This window comes from Engraulis encrasicolus, chromosome 11, assembly GCF_034702125.1.
Source record: "Engraulis encrasicolus isolate BLACKSEA-1 chromosome 11, IST_EnEncr_1.0, whole genome shotgun sequence".
Classification (NCBI taxonomy): Eukaryota; Metazoa; Chordata; class Actinopteri; order Clupeiformes; family Engraulidae; genus Engraulis; species Engraulis encrasicolus.
Window position 1 is genome coordinate 44,670,444 of NC_085867.1, and position 22,972 is coordinate 44,693,415.

Sequence of the window (22,972 nt, forward strand, 5' to 3'; positions counted from 1 at the left end):
AAGAATATATGTGAGAATTTTCAAAAGATTCTGACAATGGGTTCCCAAGATATGACCTCACTTCCTGTTTGGCGACTTTTAAGCCGTTTTTGATTGGCTGCCACAGGCAAACGAAAACATTGGCGCAAAATCCACCTGATAACTTTTTTTCAGCTTGGTACAAAGATCATGTGTACCAACTTACAGGACATTTCAACAAAATTTGAGCTTATAATAGCCATTTTATTGATTTCACAAAATCCAAAATGGCGGAAAATCAAGATGGCGGACAATGATGTCATAGGATGTGTTGGATTCGTCTCAGCCCAAAGATTACAGGGATACCAAGTTTTTGAAAATTGGTCCAGTGGTTCAAAAGTTACAAGCAGACAATATTATGCCACTACACCATCAAGTTGGTTCAAAGTGCTTAAATAAATGTCATATCCTCATGACAAAGTTTTGTCTGAGGATGACATTTTTTTCTGAGGACAACAAAGTTTTCTCTGAGGATGACAAAGTTTTGTCCAAGGATGACAAAAAATTTTCTGAGGACGACAAAGTTTTGTCTGAGGATGACAAAGTTCTGTCTGAGGATGAATTTTTTTTTTCTGAGGACGACAAAGTTTTGTCTGAGGATGACAAAGTTTTGTCTGAGGATGACCATTTTTTTTCTGAGGACGACAAAGTTTTATCTGAGGATGACAATGTTTTTTCTGAGGATGACAAAGTTTTGTCTGAGGATGACAAACATCTATCTGAGGATGACAAACATCTATCTGAGGATGACGAAGTATTTTCTGAGGATGTCCTAAAATGAACACCGTACTGGGGTCTTGTGTATCGGCATCTTGTTCAGCAGTGACATTGTCATAGACTCTCTCCAGTAATTTTCACTCCAGTGAAGATGGCTCTGCTTGTGGTGACACTGCTGTTATTCAGCCTGCTGTCCCTGGCACCTGCCCAGGAAGGAATACCAGGTTAGTATTATCTCTTAATTTCTACTTAATTGCAAATTTGCATTGACCTGGGGGCACTGTGGTTCAGGGGGCTAAAGGCGGGCTTACACTGTGCGACTTTTGCCCCGATTTGGCACTCACACAACTTTTTGGGAGTCGGGCCGATTTCTTGCTCAATCGCAGGTCAATCGTGAGTCTCGCATCATGTAGTCTAGGCCTAGGCCTAGGCCTACATGGGGTAACGACAAGCGATTTCACCTCACGATAGTGCAATTGCGATCGTGCAACTGTTTGAAATCCTGGTCGTGCCTCGTGAGTAAATCGCACAGTTAAAGCAGTGCCACGACTTGACTTGACACTACACATGCACAAATTAATAGGGCCGTAGGCCTACGATTTGCTCTTGAGCGCGTCCTTATCTCCACCTCCGGTGCGCATGTTCCCTCCTCTGCAGACACGGGAAACATGCCTGTCGCGTCGCTCAGTGGGAGCATTCGGCTCGCATCCGACTGTCGGCTCGTAAGCTATAGTGTGAGGACGTGAGTCGTGAGATGTGAACTTTTAAAAGGTGAAATTCCCTCGTGCAGTGTGAGCCGGAGCTTAATACCCACGAGTGGAAATATCGCACAGTGTACGCCCGCCTTAAGGTGCCATACCATAGGCTATAGCAGTAGTTCATACCAGTGACGTGCGGTCAAGTTTATGGCTGGTGAGGCACTGACTTTTCCAATATCAGATTTTCAAATATACAGCTACAGTATTAGTAAATATTTGCCAAATAGGCCTACCGATAAGTTTCATATGTCATAGCTTTCTTAACATAAGGTAGGCCTACACATAGGCGGCGCTACAGCAAGACTGTTGGGGAAGCTAAAAAAAATAATAATTTTAAAAAAACTTCATCGGAGAAACGGAACATTTCCATGCGCAACTGCAACACATATCCATTCTGGCTATTATATGTTAAAACGGCTTGCCATATGCTCGTGCCGTGCGCCAATGGAACTCTCAAACGCGACAGGCACACATACGCACACACACACACACACACTGAAGGCAGGGGAGGAAGACGGCTAGTTGCCAGACCATGGACTATTATCTCCCAAAAATGTCTCGAGCAATCAAATCATACACCCGAATGTCCACACCTTTGTTTCTATTGACATTTTCATGCGCTATGTCACTCTACCTCCATCAGACCGGTATCAAAACTCGCAATCAAACTCGCAAAACTAATGACGAGGCAAAATGCGCACACACCGGGGGGAGACAGGAGAGCAAAGAAGCCAGCTGATTGACCATAGGTATATTACCATGGCCAAAAATATCATATGGGTCTATCATATCCAACAGACATATCAGATGTCAGTTTTGCAGCCCAAATAATACAAATATGCTGTGATTTTGAATTTCTAGTTGAAGTAGCTTGTAATGTAGTTCACTACAATGTCACAGATGGAGCTAGCTTAATATTTCTATTGGATGTAGCTTGTCTAGTGGAGCTAAATGTTAGCTTACTAGGTTCTACAAGTAGCTTGCGCAGCCAGACACTGTTCTCGCTGCCTCGCACTGTACACTGTTCACTCCAGTCACACGCAGATGCCCAACAAACACAAGCGAATCTACGCACATCACATTATGGTAGCCTAACTAAACCACCCGGGCAGCCCACCATGAATTCAGGAAAGGGGTGCATTTTTGAAAGTGGTGTTAGCTTGGTGACAGGATAGCACAGGTGCTTTGCTTTGAAGTGAGGGCTAGTCTAGTTAGACGGAAGACAAGTAGACAACATCGATAACAACATTGACAACAACATTGCCACCAAATAGTAAACTTAGTGCTTCGGCGAGCACATCAGGGGGAAAACGGATTTCCTGTTAATTCCTGTTACTTGAAGCTCTTAGTTTCGTTATGAAATCCACTTCCATGGTAGCAGTCAAAGTGAACAAGCTAGCCAACACTAATGACACGACCGACTGAACTTCAGATTCGCTATGACGTAACTGCCAGCAAGACTCTCAATGCCAGAATGAGATTGCGGCCAGACTGCTGCTTGCCTCACCACTGTATATTTCAGTGGGCGTTATGCCAAAGCGTTCAGAGTAAAGAAATGATAATCACACGTAGAAAATAGTAAAAAATTATCAGGAAAATGAGGGCACACCATACATATTTCTATTAAGTGTATAAAAACGTTTAATACAATATTACCAGGTTGCATACACAGAACGAGCAAAATGGCGCATGCGCACAAGCTTGTTAACGAGGGATTGCGCAATCCGGCGTGAGGCAAACTAGGAGTTGCCCCAAATTCAGCGTATTGGGAGCAATTTGACATGAAATGGGCAAATATTACGATTTTGGCCACGAAAATGATTGAAAATGATTGAAACTGTTTAAATACTGCACAAATGGTAGTTATGGTGCAGATGCTCGAAAACAATAGTTATTATTGTTACTATATTATTCATATACTGCATCTCATCATTCTCATGTAGGGTTGGTGAGGCACTGCCTCCCCTGCCGTATTGGAGCGCACGTGCCTGGTTCATACCATATAACTCCGGGGACCTGGGTTCTTATCCGACCCGAGGTCTTTTCCCAATACTTCCTCATCTCTTTCTCCCCCACTACTTTCCCCTCACACCCGCATGCTTACCTATCAATAAAGATATAATGATATTGCAGTACTCGGAATATAATTAGCGGTGTGTGTGTGTGTGTGTGTGTGTGTGTGTGTGTGTGTGTGTGTGTTAGTGTGTGTGTGTGTGTCAGAAATGTGTTGTTGATCATAATAGTTTCTAGTACAATTCTCAGCTTAAGTCAAATCAAGTCAAGTCGGCTTTCTTGTAAATTTCTTCACGTGCACTGATCGTACGCAGAATTGAAATTAAGTGTCGTACTTTCCCATAAAGAATAGGCCTACATACAGTGGTGCTCATATGTTTACATACCCCAGCAGAATATACGCTTTCTCTGCGATTTCTCACCAAATATGAAGGATTACACAAAACCTTTTTTTTGACTCGTTGCTAGTGACTGGCTTAAGATATTTATTAGCAATTTTTTGTGTTTACTCTTTCAAAAGCATGATCACAACCCAAACTACCCAAATGACCCTGTTCAAAAGTTTACATACCCTAGTTTCTGATGCTGAATATGGCCCTGTTTAACATCAGGGACCGCTCTAAATTGTTTGTGGTAGTTGTGGATAAGGCTCTTAATGTTCTCAGATGACAAAACAGCACATTCTTCCTGGCAGAATGGTTATTTCTTATTATCTTTGGGTGTCTTGCTGGAACCTCACATTTGAGGTTTCCCCTGAGTGGCTCAATGATGTTGAGATCAGGAGAGTGAGATGGTCGCTCAAAAACAAAAACAAAAAATGTTGGCACTGTTAGAATTTAAATTCAGAAATGCAATATGAGGGGGTTTGGTTGGAATCAAGCCATTGGGCAAGGGAATCATTGCATTGCAATGATCATTGCAAGGGAAATTGTTCAGGAGGCATAGGACAACCAAAAAATAACTTTAGGTGAAATATAGGACAACATGAAAAAATGTTTTAAACTGTACAGCAAAGAGGCACTTGAGGAAAGATGGGCTGTTGGGGGTTGCCAGGAGAAAGCCATTACTACAAAAATGCAAACATGTTATTTTGCGTATGATACACCAAATAGCATAGTGAGAAGCATCAGAATGCCTGTGACAAAGTCATTTGGATAAATTAGATCAATATGGAACTTTTTTCAGCCACTATTAACAGTACCATTTGGAGAACAGTCAACGGAGCCTATGATGAAAGTTACACCATGCCCTTCTGTGAAACATGGTCATGGACCACTGATGTCATGGGGACATTTGAGTTACAAATGCACTATACTTTTGGTCCATACTCGCAGAATGATGAATACATTGCCCTGTGGAAAATACTGGAGGAAACTTGACACTCATCAGCCTTGAAACTGCACATGGTCCATTGTTTGGACATGCCAACATGACAATATTTCAACACAGAAAGCCAAATCAACCCGTCATTAGCTTCAGAAAAAAATAAAATGAAGTTTTTGAGTGACCGGCTTACTCTCCTGATCTCAACATCATTGAGCCATTCAGGGGAAACCTCAAATGTGAGGTTCCAGCAAGACACCCAATAATTTTATAGGAAACCATTCTGCCAGGAAGAATGTGCTGTTTTGTCATCTGAGAACATTAAGAGCCTTATCCACAGCTACCACAAACAATTTAGAGCGGTCCCTGATGTTAAACAGGGCCACATTCAGCATCAGAAACTAGGGTATGTAAACTTTTGAACAGGGTCATTTGGGTAGTTTGGGTTGTGATCATGCTTTTGAAAGAGTAAACACAGAAGATTGCTAATAAATATCTTAAGCCAGTCACTAGCAATGAGTGAAAAAAAAGGTTTTGTGTAATCCTTCATATTTTGTGAGAAATTGCCAAGAAAGCGTATATTCTGCTGGGGTATGTAAACATATGAGCACCACTGTACTTAAAGGGAAAGAAAGTTTTTTTTGCATATGGGGCCTTATTTCTGGAGTAAAACACATCACTCTACACACCCATACCACTTTTTTCCCATTTGGTGGCGTTTGGAAGATATTGTGTCAGGCGGTATCCACTCAACGGTAGCCGTAGGGGCAAATTTCCGCAATATAACCAAGCCCATAAATGAGTTGTCCCCACTTTTTAAATGTTGTACAGTTGTGCCATAGTCGAATCAAACATTTACCGCGTCTGTCACACCCCTGCCTACTTGTACTCATTTGTTTCTGAAAACTGAAAGGGAAGGCGGCGCCGTGACGTCATCGGCTGGCGACACCACTTACAGCAGCAAGCTGACAGCCATTGCATCGCTTGTTGTTGCGGTCTGTGTTTGCAAGTAAGCAGTTAGCANGTGTAACCGAGGGTAGGTTGGAGATTTAAGTAAAGTCTGTTTTAACGACTACGCCACTGGTGGCCTTGCACCACCAGATATACTTGTTGAACAATGGTTCTTAGACCAAGCTTTAAACCAGGGTTTCCCGCACACAGGTAAGTAAGTAAAAGCAGAGGCATGGGTTCAAGTGATAATACAATTGTCAGTATTTATTTAACAGCACCAAACAGCAGGCTGGTGTTGGTTTGATTCTTTTCTCTTTTTGCTAACCACACAAAACAAAATCAAAATGCATTAAAAGGGCAACAACTGGTTCACACACACAATAGGCCTAACAGAGCAGCAGTGGCATCACTCTGCTGAAAACAAAATGACAACTGTAAGTTGCAAGGTTTTGAATGTTCACACACTAAATATATGTACATCACAACACCATAAATGTTTACAAGGTACTAGACAAAGCATGCAGGGATCAGAATCACACAGTATAGACGAGTCATGCACTATGTAGGCCTATTTCAGAATCACACAAGGACACACAAAGTCATGCAGTGTAATCTCAAATTCACACTCAAGTTGAAGAAACCATGCAGATTAGACTACGCAATGGCAAACATTAGCAGTGTTAAAACGATGTACAAACATACACAGTACATGAACAAAACAAGTTTTACCTTGTTGCAACCAACTGAAGCTCAGCATCTCCAATCAGTGCTCCCAGCAGTCACAAGGAACATCCACTACAATAATAATAGTGACAACATTAGGGCGCTAGCCACAAACATACATTATAAAACAAACAGGTGTTGCATTAAAATACACACCAGCACAAAGTTAAAACATACCTCCTGCAGCACCAAAGCAGACTGACACACCACACCAAAGCTTGAGATGCCCCCAGCATCCTCAAGACGAAACCATCAGGGCAGGCATCCTCCATCTACCCAGAGGCATTCCGTATGCTGCGGAAGCAAACACTTCCTGTGAAGCAGCGAGGACCAGGGGACAACGCGACAAAGCAGGGCTTGTGCGTGACCGGTCAGCCCTTTTTATGAATGAAGAGCTAATTTGTGAGTAGGCACCGGTATGCTACTTGGGGATGTGTCAAGATAGAGCTAAAGTGGCTGCAGGAGGACAATTGACAACAGTACTCAGGTTACACAAGCAAGGCTGTGAAAACTTTCTTTACAGAAGATGGCAGAAGATTCTGACTTTGAATTCGAAGATGACTTTGTGTATGATGGCCGCCCGTATCGTTTTGAGTCTATACAGATGAGGAGCTGTTGGAAAGGATCGGCAGAGACAGGCTATGGAACAGCGGACCAAGCTTCAACCAGTAGCGCGCTCACGAACAGTATCTGGTGGTGCTCTGTTCTATGATGAAAACCGAAGATGAATGGCTGTGCTGTAGGCTATCGAGTGGGATTTGCGTCCAGGAGGTGAACGGCTGGGTGATTCTAACCAGGCATGCTGTCTTACAACTATAGAGGATGTTCGTGCCTTGATGAACCGCGGAGTCGTAGAAACGTTTTTTCGTGTTCCCAAACTAAACTGGAGGACCAAATGGACAGCTGTCTGTTGAGTAAGTAGAATGATAATGAACGTGTGATGCACATTCGTTTACGAAACATTCGAATTGTTTTACCTCTCCGTCTCAATTTTGTCCCCATGTCTAAAATGTTCCAAATGCACCCACTACTGCTTGCGACAAAAAGGACAACTTGGAATTGGTGCACACAACTTATAATTTGGCTTGTTTGAATGTGTAGCCTACTAGCAGTAGACTTTTGCACAGATTCAAGTACAGGGTACTCACATACAATTAGCTCGTGGACATGAGAAAGCTAGCTTACCGTAGTTTCCTCTGAGCGTTGTTCGGCGGCCATAGTCACAGCGCCACCGGTCTTGAGAATTCGATGCTGAGATTTTTGGCCAGGTTTCATTTCCTTTAGTGGACAAAAATCATCGGCAGAGAAATGGGCACTACAAACTCGATGATCAGCGCGTCGCAATCGCTGGGACTGATATTGGATCCATTCTCATTGCGATAAGACACAGCCTCGGTTCACTTCTCGGTTTTTCAGAGGAAGCCGGTGAAAATGTCCATCTAGTCATCTTGTTTTCGCATCCTGGGAATGTACACATTCGAACCATTTTTGCAAAATCCAAATCTTACTCCCAAAAAGCAAATGTTTACAAGCGTTTAGCAGTCCTAGCTGATTGAGCGAACTGCTGTCAGAATAAACAGTGTCGCCAGCCGATGACGTCACGGCGCCGCCTTCCCTTTCAGTTTTCAGAAACAAATGAGTACAAGTAGGCAGGGGTGTGACAGACGCGGTAAATGTTTGATTCGACTATGGCACAACTGTACAACATTTAAAAAGTGGGGACAACTAATTTATGGGCTTGGTTATATTGCGGAAATTTGCCCCTACGGCTACCGTTTAGTGGATACCGTCTGACACAATATCTTCCAAACGGCATCAAATGGGAAAAAAGTGGTATGGGTGTGTAGAGTGATGTGTTTTACTCCAGAAATCAGGTCCCAGATGCAAAAAAAACGTTTTTTTTCCCTTTAAGGTATAAACATAGACAATAAGACATACAGACCTGCTATTTTAAATAATGTAGGCTATTTCTCTCATGTTGATTGCTCCCTTTCAATTAGGAGGCTGGAATGCCATTGATGTGAGTGACAGCGATGTCCAAACTGTGGCCAAGACAGCTGTTAAACGGTTTATGCCTTTCTTTAAACTGGTCGAAGTTAGATCTGCAGAGAAACAGGTATTCTGACCAACACACACACACACACACACACACACACACACACACACACACACACACACACACACACACACACACACACACACGCTTTTTCTCGGTGTAATTGAGTACAGTGTGTCCATTCAGTGTTAACCGTTACATGTTTTGTGAATGCAGATTGTAGCTGGAACAAATTTCAAGCTGGATGTCACAGTTGAATTGTCCATGTTCGGAGAGGTGAGTTACAACTGCATGCAGAATTCGAGACGATTCGTCTAATGAATTGTTGAGAGGGGACCATTCGAACAAAACGTTGGACCATTCGTAGAAGGCATGGGGCGTTTCGTGCAGTACCTGAGGATTTTTCGTAGAAGACCTAAGGACGTTACGTTCAACCCATGCAGACCTTTCGTTTAACTGGGCAGACGTTTAGTTTAGTCTGCTTATTTTATTAGCCTATTATTTTTATATTTTATCAAACTTGTGTGCCTACCACCACAATGCAATGAAAACAAAAATCGAACCATGTAGAAAGTGCGTGCGTGCGTCTCTATTTTTTTTTAATTAATTTTTCATTTTAGTTCAGGCTGCTTTTTTTATCATTAGGCCTATTTTATAGCCTATTTTATAAATATACTATATCGTAACGGACTGCCTCTGCCTCCTCCGGAGTGAGATAACAGCGTTAGCCCCTGTGCACTATAAAATGGAGTTAATTTCAAATGGCGGGTGAGACTGTCAGGAAGCAACAAGCCGAGAGAGCAAGAGAGAGGGAACCATGAAGTGTGCGCCGAGAAGATCAGCATTCGCAAGAATGCTAAGCCAGACATTGATGTGAGCTGCTCCAAATTGAGACCAAGCGCACAAGTCTGCAAACAAGGGTTTTGCAAAAGTGCACTACTAAAAGTTGATCTGAGTTATTTCTAATGTGTTGGTCACTGATTTGTATTCATTTTTGGAAAGGTAACGGCAGTCTTATTGTTGCCTGGCTGGCGCCCATCTCATAACTTAAAACAGTCGGTTGCACCGCTACAATATCGACGAAATGTTTTAAAATGTAGGCTTACAACAGTAATTTAAAGGTAAGGGATAATGTATTGTCCACACTTGACTATAAGAAAATATTGCCCAATGGGGCGAATAAGACCCCCGATGCCGAAGGCAGAGTGCTGTTATTCCGCTTCGAAGGAAATATATTTCCGTAGTCACGTGTGGACAATACATTATCCCGCTTATCCCGCCTTTATCAACATTAGAAAGCATAGAATACATAGTTAACCAGTAGTTTATATTAACAGGTTTATTGCCATTTTATAGCGTGCGCAAAGAAAGATAGTTCGTGGAACGCTCATAATATAAAAAGAAAGAAAGGAGTCGCACACTGGAGCTGAATGCAGAATCAAAAACTGTATTAAACTGTATTAAACTGTATTAAAAGTAAATAAAACCGACAGACAGGGGACAAACGTTTCGGGTCTAGCCCATCTTCTTCCTTTTCATTATACTGCTCTTGGAATTACGCACCGAGCAATACGCTCAGGATATGACATTGGCGCGGACGCCACCCCACCATTACGCTCATAATTTAAAAAGGTTAACAAGCAACAGAGTTTGGCTACTTTCTAACTTGTTACAGCCACATTGCGCTTCAAACTGCAGGCTGCCTCGTTCACTACGCGATATCTACTAAACTCGGGTTCATAACAGGATCATTTCTATCTGATCGGCGACAGTATTCCAGTAAAAAGCATAGACAACCCAAGCACTGATGTGCGCCCTGACCATCATCGCCTATCGATCCTGCTACAGGCTGAACACTGTGCGCCGGATGGTTGGCTGGAGGAGGCAACGCTAGCCTAAAGAGTAGGCTACTTCACTCTTAAGGAAACTATCAACGAACTCCTCACTTGTTAAAAAAATACTAGTGTTAATAAAAGATGTCACGACAGCGGCCGGCGGACAGTGACAGTTTGCTTTCTTGAAATAACAACACTCGGACAATAGTGTAGACTTGTGCGCTACACGCTGGGGTGGGGCAGGGCTGCTGAGCTGTCTGCTCCAAGCTGTCGTGCCGGGACGTGCGCTGTAGGTATCCATTGCGTGCGGCCGGTCGCTTTGGGAACTGTGGGTAAGTTGCATTTGGGTAGGCTATTGCGCGTGTTATAGTTGAATTAAGTATAACGAGCCAACGTCCGGCAGCAGTGGCTGAGTGTGTAACTTAACTTTTGTAGGCTACTATCGTCCGAGTGTCTCCAGATTGTGATTATTTATTCATTTATTCAAAGACGATAGCAGTTTACAGACGCTGCTGGCTGCATGGATATTGTGGTGGTTTTCCCTCCTAATTGTATTTTATGAAATTGTAAAAATAAAACGACCACAACCTTTACTCCTGTTGTCTGTCGTTCCTGAATCGTGGTCTAAATTCACCTCTTACAATAGTGTCCAGTCCAGTGAATGATCCTGCATCCATGGCTAATTGGATAAAGCATACTAAGTGGACATGAAAGAAATGCGAAATTAAAACAACAGCCTGTGCAAGCACTTTATTTATCACATGTGAAACGAGAAGGCAGAAAGTGCAATTAGTTAATACATGAAACAGTGTACAGGTCAGTGCTGGTAAAAAAAAAAGAGTTTTAATGACTTGCACAAAGTTTATGCTCGTTTGGTGAACTTCAAAACCTGCCCTGTATTCAATAAAAGCTGGGCATAACGCACGGTAAATAAAGAAAAGGACTGAAAATGAAAATGAATCAAATCCCAGGAAAAGACAAACCGTATCCCGGGAATCCCGGGAAATAAGTGATTCAAAGTCGCAGTTGGCCTATTGAAATTTGTCCTCAAATTGCACCAAATCTGGGTGGTAATCCCCTATATGTGGTACATTCTATGTTGTAGCCTACTTCAGTTCTTGGTACCCAGAATTGCATTTTTGTCGAGTAATGTCCATTTGAACCTCACGTGAAAGTAACGGGGATTGTGCTGCATTTGATGGATGGAGCTGATATTACGCACATAATTCCACTGAATAAACATCCAGTAGGCTATGGCTACACAAATCAGCTGCACCATTGTGATATTGAAATATTGTATTATGATTGTGTTTGCTAAGACTTTGACGATGGTGTTGTGGATGTTAACAAGATATAATGTTGCGCATATATATAGGCACCTGCACTAATGTAGGCTATAGGTCAACCGAAATGGAATCAGAAAAAAATTATTGCATCGCGCTCACCATTCACCGGCCTGAAGTAATTTGGGAGCGATTAGCCTATGCTTCAGTGATATGTAGACCGACAGTTGGTTATTGCCTTTAATGGAGGCGGATTTCGGGGGCATGATTTTGTTGACAAGTACTTATTTAACGACTTTAATGAAGATGTCATGTAGACTGTTTGACGGCCCCTTCCATAGGATAGCATCCATCCATCTATCCATCCCTTCCTCATCTTTACGCGCAACGGTAATAATAGCCATTACTTTTCTTGTAGACGTTGCGCGTAATATTTTATTCATTATCGACTTATTTCAAGCAGCATTCTACTGTCCACTCTGCGTGGCCCTGTTGCCTTGTCTATGCGGGAGGGGGAATGACTTCCACTGAACACGGCAGGTCATTTGCATGACAAGACTTCATGCCCATTAGTGAACACTTTGTTCTCAACAACTTCCCATTAAGAAATGTGTATTCTGAATGTGTTTGTCACCATTTTCAGCAAGCCTGGCGTCGCCATGAGGACCTGATGTTTTCCACAGAAAACATGCATGGTTGCAACCACTTACAAAAAAAAAACCTTCTCACCGTTTCACTGAATTTAAAGACTCACTGCTCTGATGTAGCCTACTCTTTATTATTTGGTGTTGGAACTGTCTATGCATCGCGTGGCATGGGCAGACGTTGGTAGGCTATACGCATGCATACACGCACACAAAACGGTTCAGTTCAACGTTTATTGACCAGCAAGCAAGCGGCGCAGTACCAGCTGATTTGCTCTAGAGTCGCGAAGTGAAAACTGACTTTCAAACCCACATGGCAATCACCTTCAAGCGAGAGCGCGCACACTAGGAAGAATGTTCCATTCATGTTGATGTGGCCAGGGGGAAAGTGTTGCAAGAACATTGGACTCATTCAATATCATTGTGCAAAGTGTGTGTTGCAATATTGTGCTGGGGATATGTGTTGGGGATTTCTCGTGTGTCTATTTTGTTTGCGTAAAACGATTCCACCAATAGTGCAAATTACAAGTAGTTCTAGGCTACGTCTGACAAGTAGAACTACGGAGGAATTCTAACGAAACCTAAAACAAAATAGGCAGTTAGCTTATTTAATAACGAGGCCAAAATAGGTAGCTACCAGCTTATTTAATAAAGAGGCCTAATAGGCTACAAATAAAATAATTGCTCAAAACTATTGCCTTTACAGTTAAAATGAGCGTTAAAAACAGCTGATTTACATTTCTAAACATTTACAAAACAAGCAGCCTGAAGGCTTGAAGGGAGGGACGTTCTCTCTCTCTCTCTCTCTCTCTCTCTCTCTAAACTGTAGCATGGATTTAACATGGGTGCATTCTGTAGGCTATGTTTTCCGACACTGTTGTATCTTTTCTGGCTCATGCGCGAACTATTTGTTGTCATTCAGAATCAGAAACATCAGAGAGTCTGCATTTAATTTGAATATTCTAGACCCCCAGAAGACGGTAGCTAGAAGCTTTCATCTAAAAAGTTACCGGAAAGTCGCTGCATGACAACCAAATGTGCAGTGGTCAGGACTTCTAGACGCACGCTGCCCTGATTCAAAGCGACAAGGCTGTGCTTGGTCCCGCCTCTCTGCCCGCAGCTGGGGCTACTCAAATACTGTTTCAGAAATGTAAGGAGTAGAAAGTAACATAGGCCTACAGATATTTGTCAAAACATGTAACGGAGTAAAGTAACGGCGTAAAAGTGAAAAAAAGCTTCTCAAATATGTAAGGGCTTAAACGTAAATTGTCAAAAAATGTAACGACGTAAAGGTAAAAAAACCAACAACATAGGCCTACCAGTTAAAATGAGTAAATACATTTTATTTATAGATTAACATGTTTAAATCAACAAAAAAACAAAACTTAACAGCTGATTTAGATATTTAAATAAACAAAACCGTTAAAATGAGCATTAAAAAAGCTGATTTACATTTCTAATATAGGCAGGCTGAAGGGACGTTTAGTTCAAACCTAAGGATCTTTAGTTCAATTTTAAGGACGTTTCGAAGGCTTTTGCGGTAGACGGAACGTCCTCGACGAAAGATCCCCTGCCTTATACGAATGGTCCAACGTTTTGTTCGAATGGTCCCCTCTCAAGAATCCATTCGACGAAAAGACCTGTACCCCTGCATGCCTACTTTGAGTAAACTGAAAATCTGTACTGTGAAAAGATTAGTTTTGGTGTAATGAACTACAGTGTTTTTCAGCTACAATCCTTTGCAGTTGCCTGTTGATTTGTTGATGGTTTACAGCTGTCTGTTGATTTGTTGATGGTTTACAACTGTTGTCTGATGATTTTCTATTTTGTCCACAGAAATGGGGATGTGAATTTTCTCTGTTTGAGACTTTGCAAGGGGCTCTCTATCTCCGTGAAAACAAGTGTGTTCAAGCCAACTGATGAGTCTTCAGCTGAATGAAAATGCACTCCACACATTCCCATTAATTTCACTGTTAGAATAACTTTTTCCCATCGTGTTGTGTGGTTGTTGTCATGCTATTGACGTGTGTGAATAAATGTCAAGCAACAAGTTGCAGCATATTTGTAGTTTTATCGTGAAAAGTGAAAGCCCATTGGGAAACTCCAACTCTCATTGTCATTGTGACACAGCACTCCACTGACAGCACACAAGTGAACACTGCACACAACGAAATTGCATTTATGCCTCACCCGTATTTTGGTGGACTAAAGAGAACATTTTGGGTTAATGGATTGTATGACTTTGATGATCAATTTGTGCAGGCAAATGGAAACCAGAAGATAATGTGCACTGGTTCAAAAAGCTCAAAATGTATCATCTCTGTGCTAGCGATTGCATTATGCACTGGGTTGAATGGTGTGGGCACACACACATCTTCTCAAAAGCATTCTGATGGAAGTTAAAAGTTTGAGAGAGAGTTTTTAAAGCTTGCCCGTGTTTGATGGAAATTCACAAGACCCAAAAATTAGTGCAGGCCGCATGAAATTTTCTCACAATTTTCCCATTGGCCAACTTCCCTTAGCCCCAAACAGATAGTTTGGAAATTGGAAATCTCCTTTATTTACAGTCATTAGGCTTAACATTTACTGTTGCAGTGCCATGTCAATGTACTCATAATTACCCTAATATGAACCGTTTGAACACTAATGTCAACTTTCAACTTCAACTTTATTGTCCCCAAAAGGGGCGATTAGGTGTGCAGCAAGACATAAGCACGTATAGACAGCAACAACATACCACAGGACAGACGTAAAGTGGGGATGTGAATTTAAAAAGGAGATGGCACTAAGGACAAATGAAAGCCTAAATATGTTGGTCTTGACTGATGGGAACCTAAAGCGTGAGCCAGATGGAAGTAGCTGAATACTGAAGCGAAATACTGAAGACCCATTTGGTTCAGTGTTCCACTTACTTCACATGGTTTTTGGACTCAGAGCACACAAATGTGTGGCAACAAATTTATTTCAAATATTTTCCCATATTTGCATACTTTGCATTAATTTACTGTAAAATATTGGGTAATCTTGTATTACATGCTTTAACATTCAAACACTAAAAATATGTGTCAGAAACTGCATCTACTTGCTTTCATCGTCCTTAGTGATGATTGCTGATTCTAAACAGACAGTCCGGGGTTGCTTTTACATAGTAAATGTGGCTCCAGTGGTTCCATGAGAAACCCAGCTGGGTTTTCTTCATGTCAAATCCAGAGAATTGTTTGTAGGCTACTGTTTGAGAAAAGGTGTGTTTTAGAAGGGAAATGTAAAGAAGTGTAAAGAAGGAATTGTGTTTGACGGTCAGTGCCATTGGTCCATGACTTTGGTAAAGGGTTGAGATGTTTTCAGAACTATATGTCAAGTACCAGAATTTGTGTATGGACAATTGAGAAAACTGTAGTAGCCATAGTCCCTGAGGCAATGTGGGGTTAGTTAGTTGCCTTGCCCAAGTGCACCTCAGTGATGGATGAGGGGGCTGGAGAGCAGCACCATTCTTCCTCCTCTTACAGGATTCGAACCTGCAAACTTCACAACACAATTCACTGCTTTACACCCAATTACCAAATGATAAAGACAGTCCTGGACTCCAAATCTTCCTCAAAATTACTTACTTCTTGATTCGAGAAACCAAGAGGCCAAGTATTTAACTCTTAACATTTAATTTCACATGTGTTAAGTTAAGCATGCCATGTTTGTTTTTGCAATGTATCGACATAGTAGTTTTGCTCATTTTGTTTGAGATTCTTGTAGTATCTATTTGAAGAGTTATGCAAAAATGTCCTTTAGCAACACTGTAGTATGTTGAATAAATTATACAGCAATGGATCCCTTAGGAAAAGGGTTACGGTGAATCCACACCGCAAGCGCGGACGTCCACTTGATGTCCAATGAACGTGTCCGCCATCAGTCTGAAACTGTTAGAATACCTGTAAACAGATCGTGCCTTGCAAACAGGAGCGCAGTGTAAGCGTGGCGCATGTCAGGACCGACCGGACTGTCCGCAATGCTCCTTAAAAATAGAACTTGAGTCTATTTCCCTGCGCGGACGTTCGCGTTCAATGAACGGGCTCCATTGAAAATGAATGGCTGCTGCACGCAGACAGAACGTGGACGCTGACTGTGCAGTGTGCAAGGCAGCCCGCGAACCTCTCGAACTCGCGATGCTCCCGGACACGTTAAGCGAGCGTCTTGCTCGGTATCGGTAATATATGAAAACAACATCCAAGCCAGTGTTTTCTGAATCTATATTACCTCACATAAAGAAACTACAACAGTGTGTTGGCGTTGGTAGGCCTAATGGCATTTCCTCTTTTTTGACATTTGATACCTCTTAGTATATACACACCATGCCTTGGAGAAGATGGTACATTCTATGTTCTTATTCATAAAATATGCAATAGATTTCTTAGAGAATATGTGAGGTATTATTTCCCCTTTTATTAATTATTTCAATATTTATTCTTGGAAGGTTGTAACGGTTGCTAAAGGTTTGAGGATTGTTCGATGTTGTGCTGTAATTCTGACCTCTTGAACATATGAGAGTAATTGATAAGATGGGTTGGAAATCATCAAACAAACCAAAGACAATATTTTTTCTAACTTGATCTTTGATGTATCATGGTATCTATAAACCATGTTTCAGAGAAGAAACATCATTTTCTCTAAAATATCTACGATTTCGCAGAGAAGATATGAGATGTCACCTCCTTTCTCCTTTTCTGAATTTGTTTCAATATACTTTCATGGAAGAGTAACAACTGCTGGAGGTTTGGCAGTTTGATCTTGTACTGTAATGATGACGTTTCACTTGGAAACACATGTGAGAGCAATAGATAAGATATGAAGGATATCAAATGACTTGCCTAAGAGAGCTCACCTTTGCAATATGACCCAAGGCCCAAACACTTCTTCAGAATAGGCTGGCAACTGGGCTATGGCTATTTGGTTTCCCCATAGCAGTGATCTTGTTGTTTTGTCTTGTGCTTTTCCAACTGCCTTTTTCTTCATTAGAACCACCACCAGCACATACTGACTCATCATTGGTTATATAAAGCCATCATTACAATTAAAGGGACACTGTGTGAGATTTTTTGTTGTTTATTTCCAGAATTCATGCTACCCATCCAATAATGTTACCTTTTTCATGAATAGGCCACTTACCACCACCATCAAATTCTAAGTATTCATTATGACAGGAAAAATTGAATTTTTCATACATGAAAAGGGGGATCTTCTCCATGGTCCGCCATTTTGAATTTCCAAAAATAGCCATTTTTAGCTGCAAAAATGACTGTACTTGGACCATAATAGAAAATATTTATTACTTAGAAAAATGTCATGTAAATATCAAATTTGGCAATTGGCAGCCCAGTTTCAATGAACAGCATAGTTGCAGTACCCTTTTTGACCACTTCCTGCACAGTGTCCCTTTAAGAAAACTTCTGGCACTTGCACACATGTACTTATACTAAAGGTATCATATGAAGAGTACCCCCTCACACATTCATGGTCTATATATATTCTGCTATCCCAAAGTGGCCAAAGTAGCTACACCCCATAATTTGCTATCATTACATTTCTCCACATACTCACTGAGGTGTGCTTGCGTACCCCTAGTGGTACATGTAACATTGGGAAACATTGAACTAGAGAATGAACAAAGAGAGAACGTTCAAACTCCACTTCTTAAGGTCTAAACTATGACCTTGATATACGGTTGGCAAATCAGCAGTAGCTTTGAAGGAAAGCCTCAGTCAAAGGCAGTCGACCCTCACACATACTGGCAGTATGAGAAAACGATCAACATTACCCCACTGATTCTTGAGAAAGCGGCTAAAACATGTCTCAGAAATAAACTGCCAATTCTGTTGAAAATAAACTACATTTTCATGAACAAAATTAATCCAGGTAAAGACCCAGGGGTCTGTTACACAAATGTGCAGTTGTTTGAAATATTTAAGTGTAATTTTATTACTTTTCATGGCTATAAACCTGCCCACACCCTGTAAAAACAGCTGTCCCAAGGACAGACATCATCATTTCAATTGACTTCAAATGTAAAAATCACTAATATTATTGAATAATATCACCATGATGTGAAAGTCCATATTGACGTGGTTCTGCAGATATGCGCATAGTGCGTGTAAAGCAATATTTACTACTATTTTCTGATTGCTCAAAGTTTGTCCAGCATATTAGTCACCACCGTCAGATTTTTTTAAAAAGACAATAAAATCATGTATGCACAAGGTCATTGTCATTACTTAGGACCCCTTTTCAAACCTTTAGCTCTACTGAATACTTCACCATCACTGAAGCTCCTGTAAGTTTACTAATTTCTCCTCAATTTTAATTTGTTTGGACACTGGTACTGTCCCAACCATAAACTGTCAACAGCGTCGGGGGTTTTAATAGCATTATGTTACATTAATGTTAATTATATATACTTTTTCAGAAGCGGCATGAAGCCCCTAAGAAACAGAGCGAAAACGAAGTGGCTAATGTGAGCAAAAAATGCATAATATGTAAAAGAGTGTTTTTTTGTCTCACACCGTCAGATGTCACCACCGTCAGATTTTGTTCCGCTCATCATCTTGTTCCATATTTTACTAAATTGTTCTGGTTAATGAAACATTACCAGACATGTTAGTAATAATTGTGACCCAAACTTATACTCCAGCCTCCACTGAGGTGCATTTGGAGGGTTTTTTGTCACAAAACCTGACGGTGGTGACATCTGATGTAGTTCACAAAAAAGCATGTGTTTTACATGTTTTTGACAAGTTTTAAGAATATGCTTCCAATAAGTATCTACAATTATGTTGAATTGTAAAAGTAATTCACTTAAATACAGTAAACATATTTTTTTTACTTCTAATTCTGTCTGACGCTGGTGACAAAACCAAGAAAGAGCCCATTTTATGAAAAATGTAAAACATGGGGAGCTTGGCCAATAAATTCACTGCACAGCCAAGACCCTCATCTATGATAATACACCTCTATATTTTGGATTTGAACAACTTAAAACCTGTTTATGCCACATTTTCAATAATCTAGGCCTACTTCCTAGAGTATCTAACAAATGAAGAAAAAACACATGCACAAACATACTGTGCACACACTAAAATAAAGTGTTTATGCTAGATGTCATTGACTTGAGACGGCTATTTATCTTGCTAAATGTTGGTAATAATTAGGTCACTTTCACCACCTTCAGATTACTGTCACCACCGTCAGTTCTTAAGTCACCACCGTAAGAAGGAGTTTTGGACATTTTAAATGAATGTCCTTACAAAATTTTGAATTTTCAAAGTAATAGCAAATTTAAGCCTACACGAATATTTGTGCAATTACAAAAAAATGTTTGATCTATTTAGCCATTAAGTAAGCATTGTCTGACAGCACATATTTTTAAATTAGAACACATGAAGCAGTATTAAAATAGAATGAGAGTGAATTTTCAACATTTAAAGGCGTATGTGTGAACCAAAAAACACACACAATCACTTAAAAACTCCAGATACATATGCAACCAAATCAATACACTTTTTATTGCTTTTAATTGTGTCTGACGGTGTTGACAAAAAACAAGGTGAAAACAAGGAGAAAAACCTGATTTCTGAAAAAAAATCAAAATGGGGAGATTGGCCTTGTGCATTTCTGAAAAGCCAAGACCTTTGTCTACGAGGATATACCATATTATTTTGTAATTCACTTTGTTTTTTTCTTCCAAGATTACAACCTTTTTTAGCCACTTTCTCAAGAATCAGTGACCCCCTACTTCTCAACTTACGAATAGCCTATCTCAATCCCTATTCATTAACAGCTCCATATCAACTGGTCCGGCTTAACACTAGAACTACCAGGATTTTTCTGCCTACCTAGAAGTACCAGAGAGGGGTCATTTGACCCGGTGTCCTGTCTATATGAGCGACCCATCGAGATGTGATTCTCTTCGCTACTGAGCATGCGCACGCATGCGCACACCCTCGCGGTGGTTTTCGCGGGTAATTGCCCATCGAATTGTGAGACCACAAGTTACAATAGGATCCCCTGAGACTGTCAACTTTAGTGACTCAAACTGTAGCGCAAGTTACGATAGGATGCCCTGAGACCGTCAACTTTAGTGACTCAAACTGTAGCGCAAGATCCTTAGTCTAGTTAGCCTACAGCCTGTCCACCGACTGTCATGGACTGAAAGTTACAGGATCATCCAGCAGATCATTGGGAAATCTGCGAAATAGCGTGGCCTCGAACATTTGCTACTTTGTTGCCTAACCGTAATCGCTCACACACTCAGCCTCGAACATTGTAACATCGATCAGAAAAGACTATTTATGTAGAGGAGGCGTTCTCATTGCAAAATGGAAAAAATCGCCACCTCTGATTGAGCTGTCAAAATGCTCCCTTCACCCTTTTCACTCAAGAATTTGAATCGACTGCATTGTAAAATGCCTGAACATGGTAATAAGAAATGCACTGCTGGGGATGTTATGAAAATATGATTCCGGTCATTAAAAGACAGACATCTGCCAAAACAAAGCCACAATACGATATCTGCTATCTGGGAATATCTGTTTATCCCCATAGCACATGATTTCATGTAGAAATTTGCCTTGCGAGCCCACGTCGCATTGAAACCAAACCAACAGCAAATGACTGCATTAAACAACCCGTAGCCAGGCCCTGATCCCAAACACTTTCTCCAGTAGCCTATTTGCGCAAACTCAACTCAGTCTCTTTCATATGGCACGTTTCTTAACTTGCTCAAACGAGAGGCTCGCGGTTGTCAGCAGCCGCATGTTCTTATTAAACTCCGCACGAACGATTGCACACCCCTGTCCGTGAAATAAACAAAGTAATGGTTATTAAAACAGTCCTACGTGGACCGATTGAAACGCCTTCCGCGGAAAGTCAAGGTCGCTCATTTAGATGAGGCATCGCAAATCGACAGAACACCACTATCGAATAGGGCGACCGGTCGCTCATCTCGACGAGGCAACACATCTCGACAGAACACCGGCGACTTTTACCTAATACACTAATCACTCATTTTGTTATGGTAATGAGGCTGTTAGGGGCCGTGTGTGGGGTGAGGGGTGAGGGGGTCACACCTTACAGTGCTAACAGCCAAGACAAACAGGGACAGACAGCTTCTTCCCAAGGGCTGTCAGCCTCCAAAATCACCACAGGTAAATAGCAACTTGCATGAAGATATCAGCAGCAAAGACAGATAGCACAGTTTGGCGGACAGTGTGTTACAGTTTTTCTCCATTGGTTTGGCTCATTTCTTGAAACTGAGATGTCATTCTCAAAACATGGACAAATCCCAAAAACTAATTTGCAGTTCCTCACAACAGAATGGCATTTATCATTGCTTTCATCAAATTTCAAATGCTTTTGTACATGTCTCAATCATTTAGTACATCCTTGCAAATGGCTATGTACAAGTATCCTACAGTTGACACAATCAGCTTACATTTAGTAGAATTTTCAAATGAATGTACCTTGCTGATCTATCCCAATTGGTTGATTCTCAGTGTAATGGTTGTCCTGAAAACATGTCAGCACATTTTCTTCATATAGGCCTAAGTCATCAATGAACGTGTGAATGTCCCATGTGATCATGACGAATCATATGACTGCAACCAGATAATGGTTGAATTACAGTTTTTCTCGATTGGTTTGGCTCATTTCTTATTTCCTATAACCATTGGGTCATTTGGCCAAACATTCTTACACTTCTGCACAACAGTTCAGATAACTAGCAAAATGTCATATACCTCCCAAAACACCTCATTCTTGCATCAGCACTAAACCGTCTCACATATAAATAGTCAGTACCATCAAAATGGCATAGATCCTTCTCAATTGCTTTGGCTCATTTGCATTCATTTAGTCCTTCTGTCAAAATAAACTGGGTGGTTCAGCATAACTACATGGATCCTCATCACTCGCTCATATCACCCCAAAAAACAGTTTACCCATGTGTCAAAACTAAATTTCTTCCCCACATATATCATCAGTACCCCCAAAATACATTGTCCCTTTGCCATTGTGTAAGCACTCCAGTCAAAATGGTTAGGTGTTTTATCTACGTTCAGCTAACAGATTTCGACTATGTATAAAAATGAAAAAGTGAGTGAAACCATTGAAGTTTGACAACACAGATAATTTACCAAGGACATTTATCAGTAACTTTCTTTACTGTAAATTCATATACAGACAGTAATGCCCATATATCACAGGTTTGGCTCATTTCTCAAAACAGAGATAACATTCTCAAAATAACATGGACAAATGCCAAAGCAACTAGCAATTGTTCAAAACAGAATGTCGTTTGTAAAAATGTCATGAAATTAGCCAAATAACAGAGGAAATTGTAGTATACACAAGTAAAAATATTTTCTACTAACTAGTAAAGTTACAATACCATCTGACCTGTTGAACACTGTCATGAATTTACTATGTAATGAAATTCTTAAAATATGATGTCCTTGACTGTTTTGGGAATTGCGTGGACCACTTTGCATATGATGACTTACACAATGAAATAATGCTGACGTGTTTTGGAGAGGGCAACCATTAGACTGAAGATTGTCTAATTCGTTTAGATAAGCAAGGTCAATTTATTTGGAAAATGTGCTGAATGTAT

At 40.9% G+C, this 22,972-nt stretch overlaps 1 protein-coding gene across 2 annotated transcripts; it reads left to right on the plus strand.

The window, feature by feature from the left end:
- The first annotated feature begins 632 nt into the window (after positions 1–632).
- LOC134459031 (cystatin-like) lies at positions 633–14,310 on the plus strand. 2 transcript variants are annotated; one of them, XM_063211378.1, is made up of 4 exons: positions 633–959; positions 8,504–8,619; positions 8,776–8,835; positions 14,158–14,310. In XM_063211378.1, exons 1-4 carry the CDS (start codon positions 887–889, stop codon positions 14,239–14,241), a joined length of 333 nt encoding a protein of 110 aa, XP_063067448.1. In that variant the 5' UTR covers positions 633–886; the 3' UTR covers positions 14,242–14,310. The 2 variants fall into 2 exon arrangements, with proteins under 2 accessions (XP_063067448.1, XP_063067449.1); XM_063211379.1 differs by lacking the exon at positions 633–959 and adding an exon at positions 7,341–7,417.
- The last annotated feature ends 8,662 nt before the right edge of the window (positions 14,311–22,972 follow it).

What these genes read in the sequence shown, in the direction of transcription:
- LOC134459031 (XM_063211378.1), top strand. Translation starts at nt 887, where the DNA reads ATGGCTCTGCTTGTGGTGACACTGCTGTTATTCAGCCTGCTGTCCCTG. An exon ending in TGCCCAGGAAGGAATACCAG is followed by an intron (nt 960 to 8,503) that starts GTTAGTATTATC and finishes CCTTTCAATTAG; the next exon opens with GAGGCTGGAATGCCATTGAT. An exon ending in AATTGTCCATGTTCGGAGAG is followed by an intron (nt 8,836 to 14,157) that starts GTGAGTTACAAC and finishes TTTTGTCCACAG; the next exon opens with AAATGGGGATGTGAATTTTC.